The sequence below is a fragment of the Peromyscus eremicus genome, chromosome 5, assembly GCF_949786415.1.
Source record: "Peromyscus eremicus chromosome 5, PerEre_H2_v1, whole genome shotgun sequence".
In the NCBI taxonomy this organism is placed as follows: Eukaryota; Metazoa; Chordata; class Mammalia; order Rodentia; family Cricetidae; genus Peromyscus; species Peromyscus eremicus.
Window position 1 is genome coordinate 76,861,032 of NC_081420.1, and position 25,352 is coordinate 76,886,383.

General features: G+C 40.4%; 1 protein-coding gene across 1 annotated transcript in view; it reads left to right on the forward strand.

Annotated features, from left to right (window-relative positions):
* Positions 1-731: 731 nt before the first annotated feature.
* The window catches only part of Rab18 (RAB18, member RAS oncogene family), a 36,755-nt gene continuing 12,134 nt past the window's right edge, over positions 732-25,352 (forward strand). Inside the window, exons 1-3 of the mRNA XM_059263751.1 lie at positions 732-938; positions 6,892-6,947; positions 23,962-24,023. Of these exons, the coding sequence (XP_059119734.1) occupies positions 871-938; positions 6,892-6,947; positions 23,962-24,023 (186 nt within the window). The 5' untranslated portion in view covers positions 732-870. The remainder of the gene's footprint in view (positions 939-6,891; positions 6,948-23,961; positions 24,024-25,352) is intronic.

Sequence of the window (25,352 nt, forward strand, 5' to 3'; positions counted from 1 at the left end):
TAAATTTTACTTGTATTTTTTTTTTTAATCCAAATGTCTATCACACGTGACTTTAGCCATCACCACAAGGAAGCAGGACAGGATTAATATTGAGTGTCCACCGGACACTTTGGTAGGTAATTTACAGAATTCTGGTAACTTCATCCAGGGTTACAGTTTCGTGGAGAGATGGGCATATGCACGTAATTCTTGCAGTAGTAACGAAGTCGTTTAATCATCAGAAACAGTTGAAGTTGAACCAAAGCTCTGCATGTACTGGATCTACCTTTAGTAGATTTAAGAACATTCTTAAACCTAACAGAAAGAAGCCAAGAAGTTACTGCCTGTTCACAACTGCCCTTGAGCACTTTTCCTGGACTCAGTCTCCCCAATAATTCTAAGAGCTGTTACTTTAAAAATGTTGTCCCTGATGTGGAGACAGTTGAGGAGGCTCAGCAGTGCGACAAGGCAGTTACATGGTACTGCTGTACCTACATCTGAGACAGTTTACCTCCAAGGACCAACTTTCGCACACTGCAACAGCTGTCTTGAGGACGCTGACGTAACACCCAGTCCCCCAAGTGTAAAACCGGAAGCGGGAGGAGTTAGGGCTGGGGCGGAGCCAGCGCCCGGAAGGAGGTAGGCGGATTTACATGCATCCCTGTCCATCGGCCCCTGCACCACTCAGGAGCCACCCGGAAGAACGCCTGCGCTGCGGGGAGTGCGCAGACGCAGAGCCGCCTCTGGGCGGAACCGGACGATCTGTGGCCTCCGCTTGCCCAAACATCCTGTGGGAGAGGACCCTGGAGGTGCGCATGCGCAGGCCGTCTTCGCCGACCCGGGGGAACGCAGACGGGGCCGGGGGCTGGGTCCGAGTCGAGCGGGCGCAGGATGGACGAGGACGTGCTGACCACTCTGAAGATCCTCATCATCGGCGAGAGTGGGGTGGGCAAGTCCAGGTGAGGCGGTGCTCGGCGGGCCCTCAGCCTCCGGGCTGCGGGCTGCTCTCCCGGAACGGTCGCCGCGGCCCTGTTGGCTCCGCCCCGGGCCGGCGCGCCCGGCTCAGGCCTCACAGGCCGGGTTCCTCCCAGCTCGGCGCCCGGGCTTGGGCCTGATCCCGCCGAGGCGATCCGGACCCCTCTGGCCTGTTAGTCCTCTCGAGTCTAGCCGGCCTGTCACTCCTCGAATTCCCCTGCTTGTCACCCCAGAGTCTGGTCAGCCTGTCACCCCTAGAGTCCAGCCGGCCTGTCACTCCGAGAATCCAGCCGGCCTTTAACCATAGAGTCCGGCCGACCTGTCATCGTCATCCCTAGAGTCCAGCCTGCCTGTCACCCCGAGAGTTTAGCCAGTCGTCACCCCCGGAGCTGAGATCAATAGTTACTTTATCACTTTGCGATTTCGATAGAACTGTCCTTCAAGTGCTTAATGTTCTACACAGAAACTTTGGTGATGTCTTAGGTCACATTCCTGGCTCATCTTAGCACAATCTTTCGTTGCATCTTTTTTCTTTTCTTTTTTTTTTTTTTTTTGCGGGGGGCGGGGCGGGGGATACCTGCTTGAAAAATGTCTTTTAAGGCACAGGGTACTTAAGCAGTGAGCCACCTTTAGGTGAGATTATTCTTGGCTTGTCACATTATATAGAAATGAAAGGGAAAAGACTGTATTGTCTTTTTTACTTTGACTCATTCCTTGGGAAGGAGTATATTGACAGTAGAGTTGTGTATTAGGTCAGAGGTGGACCTAGGTGGGTGTTGCCAGAGGGTTATGATTTCATCCAGGTCTGGACAAAGTTCGCCAGGTGAAGTCATCCTTGCCCTCTGATTATGAATAAATGTTATTTCAGCTTCTCTTGATCTTTAAACAGCATTTAAGTCCCAGAGAGCTGTTAACAATTTCATATTTGATTTTACCTTGTGAGATCTGACAGATAACTTGAAAACATTCCATAAAGACTTAGATTTGTAGGTACTTAAGTATTTGCAAGCTTACTAAATAAACCCCAATCTTCCTGTATTTTTAAAAGCTTGACAGTCTATTTTCATAGTTTGTTCCCCTTTAATGTTTACTTTTAGTGTCCTATAGTGACATGCTTCTGAACACCAGGGAACAAATTAAAGGAACTTTCTATAACAATAGAATGGTGTGTGCTAAAGTAACGAATAAAATCTTTATGGTTTTTTTTTTGTACATGAATGTTAAAAAGTTTATGTACTGGACATAGTTTTACTAGAATTCATACACCTTCACGATCTTTGTTTTCTCCATTTTTACTTGAGAAAGAACCCACATCAAGTTTGTCTTGTTTTCTGTCTTTTGAAGTAGTCTCCCTGTGTGATCGAGGCTGGCCTGGAAATTTTTATGTCACTTAGCTGGCCTCAAACTCGGAATCCTCCTCCTCCGGCCTCCAGAGCACAGATTACAGGCATGTATCACCATGCCTGCTTAGAGCTTGTTTTTGAAATCAAGAATAACAGGTTGTCATCTCAACCCAGTATGTGGTTGGCTGAGACAGTGTATTGAATGGGTGAAATTGAGTATGTTAGACTTTTCTAGAAGGTTAACTGGAGGTCCCCTTGATTATTGCTTTTATTTTATTTAGTTTCTTGAAACTATTTCTGGTTACATAGACTGTCTGGCCTGGGACTTGCTATGTCTGTAAACAACAGTTGGCCTGGTATTTACAATCTTTCTACCTCAGTTCCTCAAGTGCTAGGATTATAGGCATGCTGTACTAGGCCTGGTTCTTAGTACTCTTTTAAAGTGTGTTGAGTGGATTTCTCTCCTTGTTCATTCCCCTAGATAATCTTATTTGGGTCAAATGTACTTTAAACTTTTTTAAAGTACTTAATGATGAATTATGAATTGCTCGCTGAAATTGTTTTTAACATTTTAGCCCATTTAAAACAGTATTGGGCCAGCATGGTGGTGCATGCCTTTAATGCTAGCATTTGGGAGGTAGAGGCAGGCAGATCGCTGAGTTCAAGGCCACCCTGGTCTATAGAGCGAGTTCCAGGACAACCAGGGTTATGCAGAGAAACTCTTTCTCAAAAAACCAAAACAACAACAACAATAACAACAAACCAGTGTTAGATTTAAGGAACTAGAATATTGGTCTGTGATATATTGTGGAAAATAGCCTTGACCACTTATCTTGGTGGATATGACAAGAATACATGACTCTATTCTAATAGAAGTCTCTGCCTTTTAAGGCAGATTAGTACAGAAACATTTGTCATAGACATGATCTTGAAGGGTAGTTCTAACCAGCAGTTATTTATGTTTTCTTACGGAGCTAGACCAAGTGAGGTGGCAGTGGGTTGTTGAGAAATTATTGTACAGCAGAGGATAACTTTAATCTGAACAAGTGGATTTTTTTCCTAGTTGATTTCAGGCTGTTAGAAAGCTGCAGTAGACATGAGGTGAGGATTGGTTTGTAGCCTTGTGTATGATACTTGAACTATGTAGTACTCTATTAAAGAACCAGGCTGGACCAGAAACCCTTCAAACACTTAAATGTACAGTTCAAGGCTATGATTCTGTGGCTCAGCTTGTGAAGTAAAAAATGTAATGAAGTGTATCAAGTGCTGGAATGAAATATAGGAATCTGTTAGGCAAATTGCTATCCTTTCTACACTCCTTTCCCTCTCATTTTGTAAGTGGATTTTATTTTATTTTATTTATCTATTTAATTTTTTTGGGGGGGTGGGGTTCGAGACAGGGTTTCTCTGTGTAGCTTTGTGCCTTTCCTGGATCTTGCTCTGTAGACCAGGCTGGCCTTGAACTCACAAAGATCCGCCTGCCTCTGCCTCCCAAGTGCTGGGATTAAAGGTGTGGGCCACCACCGCCCGGCGTGGATTTTATTTTTACAGTAAAAAATATAGATGAGCTATAATCACAGTATTTATTGTGTTTAAAATATTTATTTGTTTGTTTATTTATTTATTTATTTGATGTGTTTGTGAGTGTAGGTCCCCTGAGAGGCCAGAAGAGAGCATCTGCTCCCCTGGAGCTGGAGTTACAGGAGGGCGAACTATTGGATATGGGAGCTGGGAATGGAATGGTGCTAAGAAGAGCAAGTGCTCGTAACTGCTGAACTACCTCCCTAGTCCTCCTGCTCCCTCTTTCATTTTTTAATGTTTTAGATAGACACTCTTAGCCCAGGCTGACCTGGAACTCACTGTGTAACCCAGGCTAGACTTAAGCCTCAAACTTGGAGCAGTCCCCCACTCCTTTTTTTTTTTAGCTTCAGCCTTCCAAATTCTGACATTTCAGGCATGCACCCTGTGACCCCCCCCCCCCAAAAAAAAAAACCCCAAAACCCTGGCTTCTTCACACTAATATAAATTTAGTATTATCTACACAGCATACTCTTCCATCTGTAGTTCTACATGCAAAATATTTTCCTTTTTTAACTTTGAAAGTATACTATGTAAGAACTGAATTCTTAACCATTTGTTGGGGCTTATAGAGTCCTTTCATAATCTAACAGAGAAATAGACTGTGCCTACATAGAATTCAGAATACATTTGGGGCTGCTGGTATACCCCTGGCTATACTCAGGGTTTGTATTAAAGGGTTTTGTTTCACATGGTGCCAGTTCCCTGTCTATACCAACAAAGTACTTATAATGACAAAGTACCTCTTGTAAGGACTAGCAAGTACAGAAGAAACATTTCTGGCTGAGTGTCTGCCCTATTGTTGTTATGTTCAGTTAAAATCCTCAATGCCATTCTGATTGTCTGCATTTTTATGGTATTGCCATGACTACTACTGTACAAGGTAATGTTAGCCTGCTTTTCTTTTTTTTTTTTAAGAGAGGGTTTTTCTATGTAGTCCTGGCGTTCTAGAACTCCACTGTGTGGATCAGGCTGGCCTGCATATGTCTGCCTGCCTCTGTCTCCAGAGTGCTAGAACTAAAGGTGTGCACCATGATAGCTGGCTAGCCTGCATTTTTGTGGCAGTGTTTCTGTGATGAATGAATTATAGGGGTATGTCTTTTCTGTTCTTAAATTCTAGGTAGCTGGGTGCATCGGGATGGGACATTTTGTACAAGTAGATATTAAGAGTCATAAGTTTGTTACTTTTTGTTTTTTGTTTTTGTTTTTGTTTTTTGGACAGGGTTTCTCTGTGAAGTCTAGACCGCCCTGGAACTAGATCTGTAGACCAGGCAGGCTTCGAACTCAGAGACCCACCTGCCTCTGTCTTCAAGTGCTGGGATTAAAGGCGTGTGCCACCGTGCCCCACAGTATTTTTTATTGAAAATATTTTTTTAACATATTCTCCTCATGGTTTCTCCTCCCTTGTCTTTCCTCCCCCTCACCATCCAACTCAGTACCTACTTTCTCTATTTAGAAAACAAACAGACAGGCCAATAAACAAATCAGAGTTAAAAAAAAGTATACACACACACACACACACACACCATAAAAACACAAAATCTGAAACCCTAATATATAAGCAAAAGATCAATAAGATAAAAAAATAAGCAAATGAAGCAATGTGGGACAAGAAAATCTCCCCAAAGTGCCAGTGAGTTCATTTTTTTTTTTTTTTTTTTTTTTTTTTTTGACTGTATACTGCTGGGCATGGGGCTTGGCCTTAAGTGTGGTCATATACGCAGTCTCACTTAACTTACTGTGGAAGTGAAGTCTATGTCCAGATATTAAGTAGAAATCTCTGGATTTTGACTGTTCTATGTTACTTTGACTATATTGTGTCTGTTTTGTAGGAAATAAAACATAGCAGAACCAGGAAAAAGAGATTTAAGTTTGTGTTTTGTTTTTTGTTTTTGTTTTTTTACTATAATTGATGGTGCTGTATTGGAGACTAGCAGGAAGCTGTTGTGGTCTGTGGACACATCATTAGCAGCAGTAATCACAGCCTGTAGAATGTTCCTCAAGGCTCTCACTCAGACCCGGGCTGGTGGAATGGTGTACTTAGGAGGTAGTGTGCAGGAGGCGATTAGCTTTGTACATGTGGGGCTTTAATGAAAACCTTACAGAGTTTATTCTCAAAGAGCCTCTAGTAGGGGACACTCAACAGTGAGTAAAACAGTACTGGGACTTGCGAGCCACAGTGGGCCTTCTAGTCGGCCATTGTTCCTTTTATCAGTCCTTTGCTACTTTCTTGACCATTATTTCCGAGGGTAGCCCTTCTCCCCTTACTCTTTAGCCCCCATTTTGTAGAGTTAACTTTTCAGCTGTAGACCACTCCCTGTCATACTGCCCTTAAAAGCCGTTTGTAGTTCCAGTGCCCTTCCCAGCATTTGCCTGGCTGTCATCTTTCTCCCTGCTGTTTGATTACACCTTAATGTTTTATTGCTTGTTACGGTTTGCTGTGCTTTTCCATCTTTCTGTCTTTATTTAATGCAGAGTCAATAGTGAGCTCTTTTGATTCCAAGAGACTGTTGTTCCCCTGCCATCATCCCTATCCCAGCGTGAGGTGTTGCTGTGTCTTTTTCACAGAAGTGTGTACCAATACAGATTTCAACAAAAAGCAGACTGCTGACTCTTCAGGAGTTGTGTAGAAGAGCATAGTGCATATATTTGTTTGTTAGTGGTTTCCTTTGGTCTTGGGAGTCTTGGAAATTGACAGTTCAGTTATTGTCTTTTCAGTGCCCTAGTTCCCCTGCTCTTCTCTCTGTATCTAAGTAATCATTGTGATACAATGTAACAATCGCAGCATAGAGATCTATGATTAAAATAGGGCGCTGGTGGCACACGCCTTTAATCCCAGCACTCAGGAGACAGAGCCAGGCGGATCTCTGAGTTCGAGGCCAGCTTGGTCTACAGAGTGAGATCCAGGACAGCCACCCAAACTACACAGAAAAACCCGGTCTCGAAAAAAACAACAAAAACCCAAACAAACAAAAAAGAGAAATAAGGTCCTAACCTGTCTTTAACTCTCTTTTAGCCTGCTCCTGAGGTTCACAGATGACACCTTTGATCCAGAACTTGCCGCAACAATAGGTGAGCTAAGTTGAAAAGTCCAGTAGAAATGCATGCCACATGTGTTTATGCCCTTGGCTCTGTTTGTCTTCACTCCTTCCCCTCTTCTCAGCACCTGCACTCTCTCTGCAGACCTTGTCTGTGAGGCTTAGCTTTGGTGTCCATAAAGCCTTGTCTCTTATCTGGTGCCATTCCCTTAGCACTCCTGATAATGATGGTTTGCATACACATTTCATTCCCATACAGGATTGTTTTTTATTCTGCAGTAGATAGTAGTGATTTAGATATTTACTGCATGCCAGCCACTGTTCTCACAGTGATGAATACTATAAACTTGGTCTTCATTGCCATGGACCTAGCAGCAAAGTTTGTTAATTTTATACTTTTAATAATTGCTACAGTATTTATTGTGTTTTTTTAATTTATATCCTTGATAACAGTTATTAACTATTAGGAGCAGTGATACCTAAGTCAACTGTGTGTTTGTTCACGGGAGAGTGTATAACTGCACAGAGGCCAGAGGTTGACATTGGGTTTTGTCCTCTGTCACCCTCCCCCCTTAATCTTTGAGTTAGGGCTTCTCACTGAACCTGGAGCTTTCCGATCTGGCTAGACTGACTAGTGGGCAAGTCCTAGGATCCTCCTGTCTCTGCCTCCCAAAAGCTGAGATAACAGACACAAGCCACTGTGCCCAGCTATTACGTGGGTGCTGGAGATGTGGACTCACGTCCTCATGTTTATGTGGCAAGCACTTTACTGAGTGAATCATTTTCCCAGAGCCCCAAAAGCATTTTAGAAATAAAATTTAGAGTGCTTGAAAGTGGCTTGTCATCTAGACTACTAAAAAAATCTTACTGTCATTGCTAGTGAAAGTAGAAAGTTCTTTTTTTTTTTTTTTTTTTTTTTTTTTCTTTTGGTTTTTTGAGACAGGGTTTCTCTGTGTAGCTTTGCACCTTTCCTGGATCTCACTCTGTAAACCAGGCTGGCCTTGAACTCCCAGAGATCCGCCTGCCTCTGCCTCCCAAGTGCTGGGATTAAAGGCGTGCACTACCACTGCCCGGTGAAAGTTCCTTTTAACTGGCTTTGTTTTTGTTTTTTTTTTTGTTTTTTTTTTTTTTTATTTTTCGAGACAGGGTTTCTCTGTGTAGCTTTGAGCCTTTCCTGGGACTCACTTGGTAGCCCAGGCTGGCCTTGAACTCACAGAGATCCACCTGGCTCTGCCTCCTGAGTGCTGGGATTAAAGGCGTGCGCCACCACCGCCCAGCCTGGCTTTGTTTTTATTTATTGTGGGCTAATGTCAGGTTTAGAGGGAAAATGGGGAATTCTATATATTCCACTCACATTCCCTAAATGCTGGTATTTATCACTTTTGCTTTATTCTTTGTGTATGAGCATGTACACATGTGTATACATAAGTGCTTGTGAAGGTCAGAGTACAATCATCATTCCTCAGGCACTTTAAAAGGAGCCTAGGCTGGCTGGCCGGCCAGCAAGCACTCTGTTGCTGTGATAAAACACCATGACCAAAGGTAACTTGGGAAGGAAAGGGTTTATTTTGCTTTATACTTTCACATCACAGTCATGATCCAGGGAAGTTGGTGCAGGAAGGCAGACAGAGCAGGAACTTGGAGTCAGAGCTGATGCGGAGGCCATGGAGGAGTGCTGCTTACAGGCTTCTTCCTCATGGCTTGTTCAGCTTGCTTTCTTAAATACCTTAGTGTCCCCTACCCAGGGATGGCACAGCTCACAGTGATTAACATCAGCTGTTAATCAAGAAAATGACAGACTTGCCCACAGGTCATTCTGACAGGGTATTCGAGGTTCCCACTTCCCAAAATACTCTAACTTGTGTCCAGTTGACATAAAACTAGCCTGCATATCCTCCCAGGTACTAGGATGACAGGTGTATGCTAACATGCCTGACTTTTCTTATCTGGGTATTGGGATAGAACTCAGGTCCTTTAGGTTTGCAGAGCAAGATCTTTGCTGACTTAGCCATCTCCCTCTGCCTTGCCTTATCATTCTTATGCTGAATCACACACAGGATTATTCTTAAATTAATTGCTTAAGAATATGTTGCAGGCTTTTGTCTTTAATATCTAAGCATTTTAATGTATGTTTCCTAAGTGAACAAAGATAAAATTTTGACCACTGACAGATTTCATCAACTGCCTATCAATACCCAATATAGCAAAATTAGGCCTAAATGATGTTTTGGGTCAAGCAATGTTAGTCGTTTCCAGTTCCTGACCCCTCACCCTGCTTTCTGCAGGTTCTTACACTAGCTCAGATTGGCCTGGAACTCACTCTACAGCATGGATGGCTTCAGACTGGTGATGGCCCTCCAGCCTAGCCACCTCCCACTTGTTGGGATTATAAGCTTGAGCCACCATGCCTACATCTCTTCAGTCTCTTTTAGTTTTAACAGTTCACTGGTCTTTGGTTGTCTGTGTCTGACAGTTTTGAAGAGTACAGGCCAGTTGCTCTGTAGACTGCCCCTCATTTCATTTGCCCAGTGTTTTCCAAGGTAGATTCTAGTTATGCTTTTTTTTTTAGGAATTTCACAAAAATGTTTTTAGGATGTTATAGCAAGAGGTTCATGGTGTGTATTGTTCTGATGCTGGGGGCTTTTAGTCATACAAGGTGCCCAGTTTCTTCATTGTAATGTTTTTATTTTTCTCTTTGTAGCTTTCCTGTGGAAAGACACTTTTTGAGGTTGTATATATGTCCTGTTTCTTGTCATGGTTTTGTGCTCTTGTTTTAATCTGCAACAGATAGGAAAGATAACATGTGATTCTGTTACCCTAGCTGTGGATGTCAAATGACTTTTCAAATGCTCTCCTCGTGTCTACATTTAGTACTTGGATTCTGTGAGGAAGCATTCATCTTTGTTTGTTTCTGTCAGTACAGAATCAAAATGTCTCTAAATTTTTAATAAATTTTATTAGGCATTACTTCATTACTTAGCATCTGTGTGGCATAGATATTACAGATTTATTTCTGTGTATGCCATAAGAAAGGGAACCATTGAAGATACTAGCAAGTCAAACTCCATTTTGTTCTGGTTTTCGCATATTTGCTCATTTTAAACTATGTAATAAAACTTGCCTGTTCAGAGCATGGGTTGTTTTGTGCTGTAATAGATAGAGGTGTAGATGAGTGACAGCTGACGGGGGCAAATGACTGAAATGGAATTTTTACTGAAGAAATGAATCATGCCTAATAGAAAAGTCATTTGAAACTGAAATGACATGAGGACTCACAGAATGGCAGCCATCATGGGCTGTCTATATTACTAAAAGGCTGTATCTTTTACCAAAACAAATACTAAAGTACAATGAAATATCTATAATTTGTTCCCCAAGTTGGCCCTGAGGAACTACTTGAGTTTAAAAATCTCTACATTTGGGCATGAGATTACTTTCTGATTTCAGTTACAGCCACCACACCCATAGATCTAAAAGACAAAAACAATTGGTTCAGTTGTTTATCTTTTTTTTTCAGTTGTGAAAATTAGTGTTTTATACAAAATCAGTATTTCACCTCACAGTAGACTAGCTATGAACATATATCTTTGTATTTCAGTAGTATAGTTAGAGATTAAAATGTCCATCGTGTATAAAGAAACTTTTAAGATAATTGTTGCATATAGTGTTTCACAGTGGTACTGTGAGTTATATTTGCTTTTTGATAATTAACTAATATAACAGAGAGGGAAATACTAAAGCACAATCTCAATATCCCACTAATGCAGAAGATAGCTAAAAAACTTCAAGCCACAAGGCAGGTGGACTCAATACCTAAAGCTGTAGTGAGTCTTTCACTCTCCCGCCAGCCAGCTCCCAAGTAACTATACAAAGACTTATTAATTATGAAAGCCTGGCCGATAGCTTAGACTTGTTTCTAACTAGCTCTTATAACTTAAATTAACCATTTCTTTAATTTTACTTTCTGCCTCATGGCTTTATTACCTCATCTCCATATTGTCCATCCATCTTGCTCTGAGTCTTCGTTTTCTTCCCAGTGTCCTCTCTGCCCCTAGAATCCAGCCTAGCTATTGATCATTCAGCTTTTTGTTAAACCAATCCAAGTGACACATCTTCATAGTATACAAAAAGATTATTCTACAATACCACTCCCCCCACACACACTTTTGTCTAAATAAAAGGGAAAGGTTTTAACTCTAACATAGTAAAACTATATAAAGTAAGAATAATAATCAGGTATTGTCTAAATAGAAAGGAAAGGTATTAACTTTAACAAATGAAACTATATACAATAAGGACAATTATCAAACAGAATTACATTCACAAAGTCCAGTCCATTTGTATTTGGCATATTCAGAGAAAATACTTTCTTATCATCTTATGTTGATGAATTAAAGTTTTGTACCTAAACCATTTTCTATTATAATTTGTATTACCACCTTAAAACTTTTTAGACCTCAAAACATTTTTTTAGATAAGCACTTTAAACTTTTATGTCTCTCAATCTTATAAATTCAACATCTCTTATGTAAATTTCTTTTTTGAATTTGGTAACAAAGAAAACTGTAAAACTAATTATTTAGTCTTCAATCTTTAGAGACTCAAAAAGGATAAAATATTACTTGAGTAAATGGGAAGTACTGAGCAAGTAACTTCTAAAACTAAGAAATCACAGAGACATCTGGCTGCCTGGACAGTCACCCCAAGGTTCCTCTGTAACGTTAGGGCATCCATCTTTGGACTACAGGCCTAAATTACCTTATAGACTTTTCTGTAAAACTGAAATTTTGAAGGACTGTCCTACCTTGTCTTAGCAAAGTTCAGCAGTTGCTTTCTTTTGTGTCCTGATTATCCCATTTGGACAGCATACTGTCTGCAGTCGAGGCAAGGACAGTTTCTTGCCCAGTGGCTAACTTTTGCCACAAAGAAAGCAAACTCCATATAGAGGTTCTTCAATGACCATCATCTTCTCTGAAGTAGATTGGTGCTGCCAGGAGCAGATGTATCTCATTGTCATGAAAAGCCTTATGTAATTAAAATCTCTTAAATGTCATATTCTGTAGATCTCTGAAGTGTTTCAAGACCACCTGTCTATCTAAACTGTATCTCTGTTTGACCTTGAAAACATACTTAACTACAAGTTTGTTATAGGTGACTAACTACTAACCTACATTTCTTTATTATCCTAAATAGCTTGTAATAATAACTTTCAAGGAATAGAAATTTACATTACATTGTTAAATGAGCTGCATAGGTACAATACCTTAAACAAGTAGAAATGTATTTATAGTGTGTTCTAACAAAAATAACCTTAAATTTGTATCAATATACAAAAATACCTTAAACAAGAGTAAACATATATACAATATAACAAAAATACCCCTAAACTTATATCAATATATAACAATCCATACCAATATAAAATATTTAAGACTAGTAGTTGCTTTTTTTTAGTTTAAAAGTAGATTCAATAATCTACACTTTTATCCTGTCATTTCTATATCTCCCATTATTTTTCAGAACAAGATCCCTAAATCTAAAATTCTTTGTTCAGCTTTTTTTCCTGACCATTACCAATAATAAGTTGTAACCAGTCCCACTAAACAATGACAAGTATCCATATAAATTTACTTTCTGCCTCGTTTTATTACCTCATCTTTATATTGCCTATCCTGCTTGCTTTGTGTCTCTTGGCATCTCCACCATCTTCACAGCATCCTCTCTGACCCAAGTATCCTGCCTAGATTCAGCTTTTTGTTGAACCAATCCAAGTGACACATCTTCACAGTGTACAAAAAGATTTTTTCCACAACATAAAGCAGTGGAGTATCAAGCTACTACAAATGGGAGAATGTAGAGAGGATGCCACACTGAAGAATTTAGAGCCAGTATGAAAGGCTTCCTAAGATGAGGGCCTGCAAGGTTTAAAATCTAAACTCTGGTTTATAAAAACATCGTGTTTGTTGGAGTGATGAAGCTGAAGCGTCACACAAACAAGCCATGTCTGCAGAAAATATTGTCTTCTATCAGTGAAGGAGACGATTTCACTTCTAACTCCGTGTCTGTTGAGAAGTGATACACTTAACTGTCTTTCAGATTGTAACCATTTGTGTAGGTATGTGGTGTCTGGTTGTTGTTTAATTAGGATTTCTCTGATAACTGCTGATGTTTATCATGTTAAGTTCTTATTTGTTGCCATGTATGTGTAAAGTATCTGAGTCTCAATTTCTTTTTACTTGTTGTTTTCTTTCTTTTTTAAAATTTATTTTTATTTTATGTGTATTTGTGTTTTGTCCGTGCACCACTTGTATGTAGTGCTGGCAGAGTCCAGGAGAGAACCTTCAGTCCTCTGGAACTGAGTTGTTAATTGATAGGAGAGTACTGGAAGGAACCCAGATCTTCTTAAAGAGCAACACCAAGTAGCCGTTTCTCCAGCCCTTGTATTGTTTTCTTAATGTTGAGATTTGAGAGCTTTTTATATTCAGCATATATTTTTTTGTAGGTGTTATTTTCTTTGTAGATATTTTAGACCCACTCTTTTACCATAATTTTTCTAATAGTACATTTCTAAGTGCACAAATTTATTGCAATGAAATTCCTTGTATCAACTTTTCCATTTATGTATTATGATTTCAGTATTGTTTTTTTGCCTAGCAGAAGGCCACATGATTTTCTTTTTTGTTATTTTGCATATGGATATCTAGTTGTTCCAAAACCACTGACTGAAAAGAATCCACACTGAACAGCTTTCCTGCCCTTATAAAAATATCAGTTGTCTTTAGGTGTCTCAGTGTGTTTCTGGGCTGTCTACACCTGTCTTTATGTTAGTATTTCACTGTCTTCCTTTCTGTAGTTTTGTAATCAATCTGTGAATCAGCCTTGGTAGTCTTCTCTATTTTTTTTTCTTTTAAAAGTTTGAACTATTTTGGTTCTCATTGGACTTTAGAATTGGTTAGTTGATTTTAAATAGAAACCTGCTGGGATTGTGATAGTGGTTGTGTTGTGTCTGCAGGTCATTTTTAGAAGAATTGATTTTTTAAAAATATTTATAAGCATTAAGTGGTGACACAGACCTGTACTCACAGCACTCTGGAGGTTGAGGCAAAAGGGTCTGTATCCTAGAATACACAATGATAGTGATGCCAGACTGGGTTACCTAGTATCACTATCTTAAAGAAAAAAAGATTTAATGTTTTGTGATTTTGGGTATATATACCTATATTAATTATTATTATTATCATTATCTTTTGCTGTGATAAAATACCCTGATAAAAATCTCTTAGGGGAAAACGAATGTATTTTGGCTTATGACTCCATAGGGATAGAGTCCATAATGGTGGGGAAGACATGGCCATAGGAACAGGAACAGTAACAGGAGAAAGAGGAAGAGGAGGAGGAAGAGGAGGAGGAAGAAGAAGAAGAGACAGAGATTGAGAGATTGATCAATCGATCACATTTCATCAGCATACAGGAAGAGAAAGAGAGAACAGGAAGTAGTGAGGTTATATGCTCTCAAAGCCTACCCACCAGTGATAGATATACTTCCTCCAGCAGGGCTCTACCCCCTAAAGGTTCCATAACCTCCCAGACAGTACCACCAACTGGGGTCCAAGTGTTTAAATAAATGAGGCTATGGGTGACATTTCTTATTCACATCACAAGATCTTTCACAGGTTTTGCCAGATTTAAGCCTAGGTGTTCCATGGACTTTCATTCTAAATACTAGGAGTTTATTTTTGTTTTCCCTTCATTACTAACATATAGAAAGAAGTACTCTTAGCAAGTTGTAGTCACACCTGTAATCCTAGCATGTGAGAGGCTAAGACAAAAGAATTGCTGTAAGTTTTAGGACACTCTAGGCTGAGGCAGGATACAGATACAAAAAAATGCTCAGACCAGCCTGGTCTACAAAGTGAGTTCCAGGAAAGGCGCAAAGCTACACAGAGAAACCCTGTCTTGAAACAAAACAAAACAAAACAACCTCAATATTTCAAATATTAATTTTATATCTTCCAACCTGTTATGTCATTTTTTTAAAGACACTGTGCTGGTTAGTTTTATGTCATCTTGACACAAGCTAGAGTTATTGGAGAAAAGGAAGCCTCAATTGAGAAAATGCCTCCATAGATCTGCTATAAGCAAGCCAGTAGGCCTGTATGTGGGAGGGCCCAGGCCATTGTGGATGTGGCCACCCCTAGGCTAGTGGTCCTAAGATCTATTAGAAAATGGGCTGAGCAAACCATGTGGAGCAAGTCAGTAGGCAGCACCCCTCCTTGGCTTCTGTGATAGCTCCTGCCCTCCCTCCAGTTCTGTCCTGCTTGAGTTCCTGCCCGCACTGCTTTTGATGATAACTGTTATCTGGACCTGAATGAAATAAAGCCTTTCCTCCCCAACTTGCCTTTGGTCATTGTGTTTCATCACAGCAGTGTAACCCTAACTACAACACATGGTGACACTTGGAAATTCTAGGAGGTTTTTAGTTTTTTGTTCTCGTTCTTTTAGATTTTTACATTCTTTCTTTATAATCTGTGTCCTTTCTTTCTCTTATTGTCCTGGCTAAAGATGTGAGGTACTGTACAGTGCTGAGTAGAGGTGGTGAGAGTTGTCCTTATTTCATAACTGGCAGTAAGGGAAAACATTTCTGACTTCTGTGTGATGTTCATTGTATGTGTTTTGTAGATTCCCTGTATCAGGTGAAGAAATGCTCTTCTATCACAAGCTTATGGGGAAGGTTCCTCAGAAATGCACCGTGGGTTTTGGTTGTGTGTGTGTGTGTGTGTGTGTGTGTGTGTGTGTGTGCCCTTTGATGAGCAGATCGTCTTCAGTTGAGCATAATAAAGTGTGTGTACATTGCTTTATTTTCCCTTTCTAAGATGGGCCCAGGTAGTTGTCATCTTTGTTGTTCTTGACCTACTTTTACATTCATTAAGTAAGGTTTTGTTTAGGATTCCCATTTGTGTTTGTGAAAGATAATAGTTTCCTTTAACTCATACCTTTCTCTGGTTCTGATGTCAGTACAATTATAGGACTTATAAAAGAATTAAAGAATTAAGGAAGAGTCCACTTCAGTTTCTCTAAGATTTTGTGTAGAATCAATTTAGTTGAACTCACAGGGGCTTTAGAGATTTCTTTTTCATGGGTAGACTTTTAACTACAGATTGAGTTTCTTTAATATGTACAGGAGTTCTCTAGGTCATACATTTATTTAGCTGTTTTGTGGTTGTGGAGGTCAGTGTTTATAGTTATGTTATGATGAAACATGCAGAGTATGAACCATACCATCTTAACCATTTTTACTTATATATCTCACTATCATTCACTATTATAACACTATTCATTTCTAGAACTTTAAATAATTCTTTACTACATCTTCTCTGCAGTTCTTGGTGACCTTTATTCTACTTTCTGTCTCTGTGAAGTTTGCCTATTCTAGGTACGTTGTACAAGTGGACTTGTGCAGCATTTGTCTTACTGTATTTGGCTTATTTCACTTAGCGGAATATTTTCAAGGCCAGTCCATATTGTGGCATGTGCCAGTACCCAGTTCCATTATTAAGTTCAAATAATATTTCCTTGACTGTGTGCACCATTTTTGTTGATTCACTGATCCACTACTGCAGACTTGAGTTGTTTGTACATTTTGGTGGTTGTAGATGACCACTATGATTGTGTTGTCCACAGATATGCTTGAGTCCCTGCTGTCACTTCTTTTGGGTCTCTACTTAGGTGTGGTCCTGCCTTTATCCATACAGTAGTTGTACTTTTAATATTGGGGGAATGCCGGTCTGTGTTTCACAACAGCAGCTGTGCACAGTTCTCCTCTCTATCAGCAGTTCTCAACCTGTGGGTGGTGACCTCTCCTAAGACCATCCTGCATATCAGATATTTTACATTACAGTTCCTAACAGTAGCAAAATTACAGTTACAAAGTAACAACAAAAATAATTTTATGTATAGCTAGAGTTTTCCTGCCTGGCCCACAGTCAGGACAGATCTCTCTCACCTGCCAGTCCCACAGCCGATCAGACCCAACCAAGTAAACACAGAGACTTACATTGGTTATAAACTGTATGGCTGTGGCAGGCTTCTTGCTAACTGTTCTTACAGCTTAAATTAATCCATTTCCATAAATCTATACCTTGCCACATGGCTCATGGCTTACCGGCATCTTCACATGCTGTTTCTCATCATGGCGGCTGGCAGTGTCTCTCTGACTCAGCCTTCCACTTCCCAGCTTTATTTTCCTCCTTGTCCCACCTACACTTCCTGCCTAGCCAATGGCCAATCAGTGTTTTATTTATTGACTAATCAGCAACACATTTGCCATACAGAACATCCCACAGCATTTATGATTGAGGGTCACCAAAACATGAGGAACTATATTAAAGGACCGCAGCATGAGGAGGGTTGAGAACTACTGCTCTACATATTGTCTATACTTATTACTTTCCACTTTTTTAATATATGAAATAACCATGGAAATAGTTATGAAATTCTAGCTCATTGTGGTTTTTAATAAGCATGCCACTAATATCCAGGGAAAGTTGAACATATTTTTAATATGCTTATTGGCTGTTTATGTTCTTTGCAGAAATGTCTAATGAACTATTGTGGTGATTAGGTGTTTTTGTTGTTTGTTGTAGAGGTTCTTAGACATGTGCTGGATTTTCATCTTTTATCAGACACATGATTTGCAAATGTTTTCCCCTATTGTGAGGATTGTCTTTTACATCTTGGCAATCGGTGCATGCTTGGCATAGCTCTGTAAGCTCCACCTTTGCATGTGCAGAGGAATCTTTAAAAGCCGACACAGACTCCTCCCGTCTCTCTTCTGCTTTCTCCTCCTCCCCCCTCTCTCTCTCCTCTGCACATGCCTCTTCCCAGGCCTGGTTACTCTTTTCTGCCCCCCCCCCCCAGTAAAGCTCTGATACTGGGTTTTGTCGGGTCTCTGACCTTTCCTTGCAGGGTAACCAGCACGGGCTTATTATTATTTAAAACCAACAATCAGTAGATCTATATGTACTGATAGAGTCACACTTTGATGATGTGTGGGAGGTGATGGGAACTTGGGAAGGTAGGGAAGCAGGCCACCAGAGGAGTGTATCTAGTGTTTGGCTCCTTTGCCTCTCTCCCTCTTTGCTTCCTGATTGTCTTGAGCTGAAGAACTTTGTTCCATCATGTGGCCCCTGGCATGATGTTCTGCCTCTTCAGTGGCTAACATCTGTGAAGCTAAGTAACTTGAACCACCGGAATTGTGAGCCAAATGAAATATTTTGTCATTTTAAGTTCTTATGTCAGGGATGTTAGCACAGCAACAGAAATCTGACTAACAGAAAGACGAAAGACCTTTATCATTTTGAGGAAATTTCCTTCTATTTCTAGTTTGTTGAGGTTTTTTTTTTTTTTTTTTAATCATGAAAGTGTATTGAATTTCGCTCAGTGCCTTTTCTGTGTCAATTAAAATGATCATGTTCTTTCCCCCCTTCATTTTGCTAATGTATTATTTATATTCAGTCATCCTTGCATTCTGTGAGTAACCTTGATTGATTACTTATTAAGTCTCTAATAGTTTCTGAGTTTGAAGATTTCCTCTTTCTTTGAGTCAATTTTGGGAAACCGTGTTTCTAGGAATTTGTTCATTCATCTAGATTATTCAACTTGTTTTCCAGTTTTTATTTAATCATCTTTTCCTTCTGTAAAATTAGTAGCAGAAGTTGATCACCACTGGTCCAAAAATGTACAGTTTGAGTCTATAGCTGAGCACCAGCTTGATGGTGGGGTTCTTATGCAGATGGCCCCAAGTCCAAGAATCCCAGAATCTTAAGCATTCATTTCAGATAAGGGTTGTCCAACCTGTAATACTCAGAACTTCCTTTTCTTTTTGTTTTCTGAAACAGGGCTTCTCTGTACAGTCCTGGCTGCCCTAGAACTTGCTCTGTAGACCAGGCTGACCTTGAATTCAAGAGATCCTCCTGCCTCTTCCTCACTGCTCGGCACTCAGAACTTTCATATTAGATTTTTTTTTTAAATTTGAGTTTTCTCTTTGTTAGTCTGGTTTATAGCCTTGTTGATCTTTTCCTTTTTAAGTCGTAAAGCTCAGCATCTTCATGGAGGAGAGTAGTCAGAAAGGCCTGCCTTATGAATTAACAAGTGTGAAGGTCAGCCACATGGCAGGGGGTACACTGTAGAGAAAGAGTCGGGCCCAGAGTGTTACCGAAGGCCATGTTTGTTTAAAAAGATAGAAGGAAGAGAAGTTCTGCCGTCCTGGATAATTCAAAAGATAGGCAGTTACAAAGCTGTGCTGCTTTGACCCTGACAGCTGTACTGGGGCTGGCGTTTTGGGAGGGAGAAGCACGTTGTCTTGTTAAAGGGATAATTACTCTGTTTATCTCTTTAGCGTGGCTTAGGCTTCCTAGGAGTGGTCTTTTGGTCAGGAGATTGACATGCCCAGCTAAAATTAGGTCTTGACCCAGGCCAGAGATTCCATTGTCTTGACTGTAACGTGTTTTCCCTAAATGGGCCTTTATTGCCAATCTAACATTTCCCCCTTTTAAGAGGTATCCCTAAAATTATTTAGGAACCAGATCAGTGCTCAGAGGCCCAGAACGTGTCTGGCTTTTCTGGTCTCCGGTCAGGACAGGACCAAGGACATTTTTAGCTTTTAGTCAAGAAAGAAACTAGCCACTTTTCTTTGGGGTCTTTTTACCCTAAACTGCTTAGCCACTTTCTACCTGCTACTGTCATCATTCTTTCTGAATGGGTAACCCTAACTGCTGTCAGGCAACTGGGGTAATGACCAGTCAGCTTTCTGCATGAGGTGGTAGTTGAGATACATCTCCAGTGGTCCATCTGAAAGATCCCAAAAGTTCACCATTTATTTTATTTATATAGCTGCCAGTTGTAGGGAGTAAAGGAAATTTTTGGCTGATGTCTGAAAAGAGCTGCAAGGGGAAAATAAAGGCAAAAGTGATTAGCATTGCAGGTCCTCAGCCAGGAGTCAGGAGAAGCCAGAACTGAGGGCATTTTCTAATTGTCCAAGTCAGAGTCCATTAGAATCTCTTTATGGGCTCACATGCAGCTGTCCATTGGGCTCTTTTTCATTTTTTTACCTTTGGTCTCCAAGGCTGGGCTTAAAGGTGATGAACCCCCCAGTAAGGACTCCTCTCTGGGAGAAGCAAATTTTCCTTCTCTCAGCAGTCATCACTTGCCTATAGTTAGTTCTTTGTCCCTTGTTGGTTATGCGGCGGGGGGGGGTGGGGGGGGGTGGGGGGGTGGGGGGTGGGGGGGGGTGGGGGGGTGCTGGATGTATCGGTGACAGAAGAATCACGAGCCATGGTTACCTTTCTAGAGCTTTGGGGAGAGAGAGAAAGAAACCGCATGGAGGAGGGAGAATATGGAAAGAGGGGACAGACAGAGCATGCCCGCTTTTTAGGCTGGGACACTGTCGCAGGCTGGTGACATAATTAAGGACATAAACCTTACATCCCTAGGTGTGGGATTCCCCCCAAACTTCCCCCTTCCATATTAACTTGTCCATTGATACTGCCATTGTTCTGGTCTTGTTTATACAGCCATTTCTAGGAGAGACTGTATCACAGTAGACTTCCTGGTGTTCTGGCTCTTAAAATCTTTCTGTTCCCTCTTTGACCATGTTCTCCAAGTCAATAAATGCAGGAGCTATGGTGCAGATGTATCCTCTGGGGTTGGACTTGTTGTGATCTGTTGATTTCTGCATTCTGTTCAGTTGGGGCTTTTTGTGATAGTCTCCATTTGCTGTAAAGAGAGGTTTCATTGATGATGGATGATATCTACACTTATCTGAGAATGTGGTAAGTATGGGGGGCCCAAAACAGCTTGACCACACAGCTGCTATGACAGGCTTATAGACGGGTAACACCCTGATCCAGGAAAAGCCATAAGCTGACCTCACCAAGGGAGGGCCAGCATTGAGGGGAAGGACCTGACATCCCAAACATTCCAACAGTTAGATAAGGTCACCAGATGCCTCTGAGCCTAGCACACACCTATTTCCTTTTTACCAAGATACACCTAGACAAATGTCAGCTAATTAGGGTCCTGAGCTCTGGAAATCCCCTCACCCCAACCTCTGCTATGATAAAAACCCTACCCCTCCTGGGCTCAGGGCTCTCTGCTCTCACTGGTGCATCGGACAGACGGAGAGTCCAAGCTCGAGCTTGAAATAAAGGCTCTTTGCTTTTACATATGGCATTTGGTCTCCATGATGGTCTTTTGGGGGTCCCTGTGTTGATATGGGCATAACAGTAAGTGAATGAAAAAAATGAAATAAAAGGAGGAAGACATGACTACTCCTAAAGTATGCAGAAGATTTTTATTTTAGACATAAAAAAGAAAGCAGACAGAAGGAAGAGTCCGGGAAGAACATGGCTGGCAGACTAAACTGGACCATGAGAGGAGAAATGGGGAGGGAGAGCAAGAGAGGTGGTCTAGCCAAGAGAACTGTGTAGCTGAAATGGCTAAGTTATTTAGGGATCAAGCTGGGGGAAGGGAAGCAGAAGCCTAGCCCCTGGCAGGAAGAGGTTTTGGGTGTGGGTGGGGTGAGAAGTGCTGGAAGGAAGTCACAGGTACTGAGTGAGATTTGTCTTTGGTTTGAGACCTAACAATAAGGAATTGTGCTGACCTAGCAAAATGGAGGTGCTATATTCTTTTCTAAAGCCCATTACCTCTCTAGGCCAGGGAAGCTGGCTAGGTTTCCAGTATGAAGCATGATTTTCCTCCTGTTGAGTGGTTTTATTTATTTTGTTTGCCATGCTTAGTCCTTATGACTATGGGGCTTATACTAGAGCATGGGAATGCTACCAGTGGCCACATCCTCCAAGAAGAGTGATTCTCCCTCCTCCATCAATTACTGCCTGTAGTTCCCCAGTAAGGGGTGGGCCCTGGATATGCCTGCATAGATTAGAAGAGATTTTATACTTTTGGTTTTTTTTGGACTTTTTAATCCACTGTCCTTTCATTAATTATTGCTTGTTGTTCTAAGCAGAGCTTGATCAATTTCTTTATTACTGGAGCTCAACATACGAATTTGTGTGTGTGTGTGTGTGTGTGTGTGCTTATGTGCATATATGTCTTTGGATCTTTGTCATATAGAAGACTAGATATAATGCATATTTTTACTTAAGTTTTATATATAATGGATTACCAGAAGACCTCCAAAGATTACTGATATACTAGTGTATTGTGACATTTTTTAAAATAAATGTAAAGCTTACTTTTTAGAAAACATTTAGTAAGCTAGGCAGTGGTGACACATGCCTTTAATCCCAGTACTTGGGAGGCAGAGGTAAGTAGATCTCTGTGAGTTCGAGGCCAGTCTGGTCTACAAAGTGAGTTCCAGGACATCCAGGACTATTACACAGATAAACCCTGTCTCAAAAAACAAAAAAAAAAAACAAACGAAAAATTTAGCATGCTGGTTGTGGTGGCTCATACCTTTAATCCCAATACTTGGGAAGCAGAGGCAGGCAGATCTGAATTTGAGGCCAGCTTGGTCTACAGAGTGAGTTCTAGGACAGCCAGGACTACACAGAGAAACCCTGTCTTGGAAAACAACAAGAACATAAAAAGAATGCTAGTATGTATGGGTGTTGCTCATTTTAGTTCACTCTGTTGTGAATTAATTGTGACAAGCTTGTAGGATCTTGTTTTGAGCTAATGTTTCCCTCTGGCCAGTAGAGTAGCCTGCACTAATGATATTTTAAAGACATGTGAACAGTTACTGTTCAATTTGGGCCAGATGGCCTGTATCAGCTCCCTTTCCTGGAAAGGAGAAAAATTATTGTGTGTGGCCTTATTTGATTTCTTGTGAAGCCCTCCTTAATATTCACAGCAGCTTTTTAGAGAACTTTGGGCCAAAGTTCATTTTACTTAGGAAGACTGGTAGAGAGATTGCCTAAGTGTTTTTATACACATTAAAAAAATAATACAGTTGCATGTGATCATTGAATAAATTATATAAAACTTCTTTCTTCATAGGAAAAAAAGTTGAGTTCATAAGACAAGGAGAAGGTGACCCTTTTACATGTTTACTAGTTCCCCAGCCACTTAGAGCTAAGATTTGTGTTAGTGGTTGAGTTTGGTAAACAACACCCTTTTTTTTTTTTTATTAATTTTAAGTTTTTGAGAATTTCATGCATGAGTACATTGTAATTACATCATTCTTCCTTTTCCTCTCCAACTCATCTCATACCCTTCCTGTATCGTCTCCTGAATTCATGACTTCTATTCTTATTACTGTTTTTTACACACACACACACACACACACACACACACACACACACACAGACAGAGAGAGAGAGAGAGGGAGAGAGAGAGAGAGAGAGAGAGAGAGAGAGAAAGCGAGAGAGAGCGAGAACGCCTACTGAGTCTAGTTACTGAGTCTAGTTACTGAGTCTAGTTACTGAGTCTAGTTAGTGACACCTGTATGCACTTGTGTTTAGGGCTGACCATGTAGGATTGGGAACCTATCAGAGGGCTCGTCTCTGAAGTAAACTGATTCTCTCTCTTAGCAGCCACTGACTGATTACCTGTAGTCTTCTTTAGGGAAGGCCTTATAAAATTTTAACCACTTCATGTTCGTGTGTTAACCTATGTGGTCTTGTGCAGGCAGCCATATTGCTGGCAGTTCATGGGTGTAGTGCCCTTGTCATGGGTTAGACAGTACTCTAGTCCTTGAAAACAGCCACGATCTGCAATCAGAAAAAGAAAAAAAAAAAAACCCTCAATCATTTTTGGATTAGCACTTTAATTGTAGCTGCTGAATTTCAGTCTGCACAGTGATCATCGCAGTTGAATTTGAGCTTTCCTTTTCCAAGTCTTTTTAAAGCCTTCTTCCCATCTACACTATTAATCCTGAGCTGTCCTTATTAATACCTTCAGCTTTCATGTCTAGAGTTTTCAGAAGTGAGACATTGATAAAATATTTTTTCCTTTTTTTTCTGGTTTTCTTTATAATAAATTTAAAAATCATATTTTACTGGATGACTTACCAAAATTTTCATTTCTTCAAGGTGTTGACTTTAAGGTGAAAACGATTTCAGTGGATGGAAATAAGGCTAAACTTGCAATATGGGTAAGAATTTTTAAAATGTACTTTTTAAAATGTATTTTTATTTTATTTATTGTATGTCTATATGCCGTGTTGTGCAGGAGTTATAGGAGGTTTTGAGTCACCAGCTATGGATGTTGGCAGCCCAATTCAGATCCTCTAGAAGAGCTGTGTTTTAGTTAGAGTTTTCTTACTGTGGGAGAGGCCATGACCACGGCAACTCTTATAAAGGAAAACATTTCATTAGGGCTGGCGAACATCCCACTTTGTGTATGTGTTTGTGCTTATCTAGTTGTTGGGGTTGTAAGGCTAGCAGTGGAAATGGTGGCTGAAAGGGTGTGTGTGAAGATCTGCCACTGTCTTCACTCCCACTGATCGGATTATCATATGCACTCCTCCAGCACCTTCATTTCTGTACGCATTACTATCCTTTCTCATTTATGTCTCTCTAATAACTTTTTACTTACATTGTATTTCCGAGTTTTTCTAATCGTGGTCATATTTGCAAACAATTTACTTCTGTTCATAGTCCACTTTATATTAACATTTGTTTTTTCCATGATTGAAAGTCTTTATTATAAAGAGTTATGTTATTGTAACCATCTTCTGACATATAAGGACTGGTAGATACTTCCATGCTGATTCTTTATCTTCATAATGTAAGCAGTCACATCGGATAGTAAATAAATTCTAAAGTTTCCCAGGCATAATAAAGAGATTTTATGACTCATAGATTTTTTTGGTGCTTAACCAATTTATTATCTGTCTGTTCTGTTTACTTTCAACTGAATTCTCACTTAACTGTAATAAAGGACTATTTCTGGAAAAATAAAATCTTTACATAATAAAAATGTTCACTCTTTGCTTGTTATGTTTTCTACTCTGTCATTTATCTTTAAAATTGCTTATGTCTTATGAGTGTGTATAGCCCTGACTCTCTTACCCTGTAGGGGTAAGTTTGTCACACCACTCAAAGCTTGGTGAAGATAATGTGGAATGGGAAGGAAACTTAGGGGATACTTTTGCCTTATCAAAGCTTTTTGGTATTTATTTGATCTGGTTATTTGTTTTCTTTATAACATCTGAGTGTCATGTCATATTTGGGGAGAAGGGCTTCCGGACAATATTAGGAATGTCTGAGTCCATAATTTACCCTAATTTCTGCTGTGGTGTTTATAGAATACAGTGAGTGAGTTCCTCTCCTTGTTAGCTTCATAGCCCTGCCCCCACTACTTCCAAAGTGCACACTCACCATGATACACATGGCCTCTGGGAGCTTGTGTTCTCTTCTTTTCTACACCTTTGCCTCACTTGGATGCTCTGAATTCTGGTATTTAGCCTTACTCGGGCTTT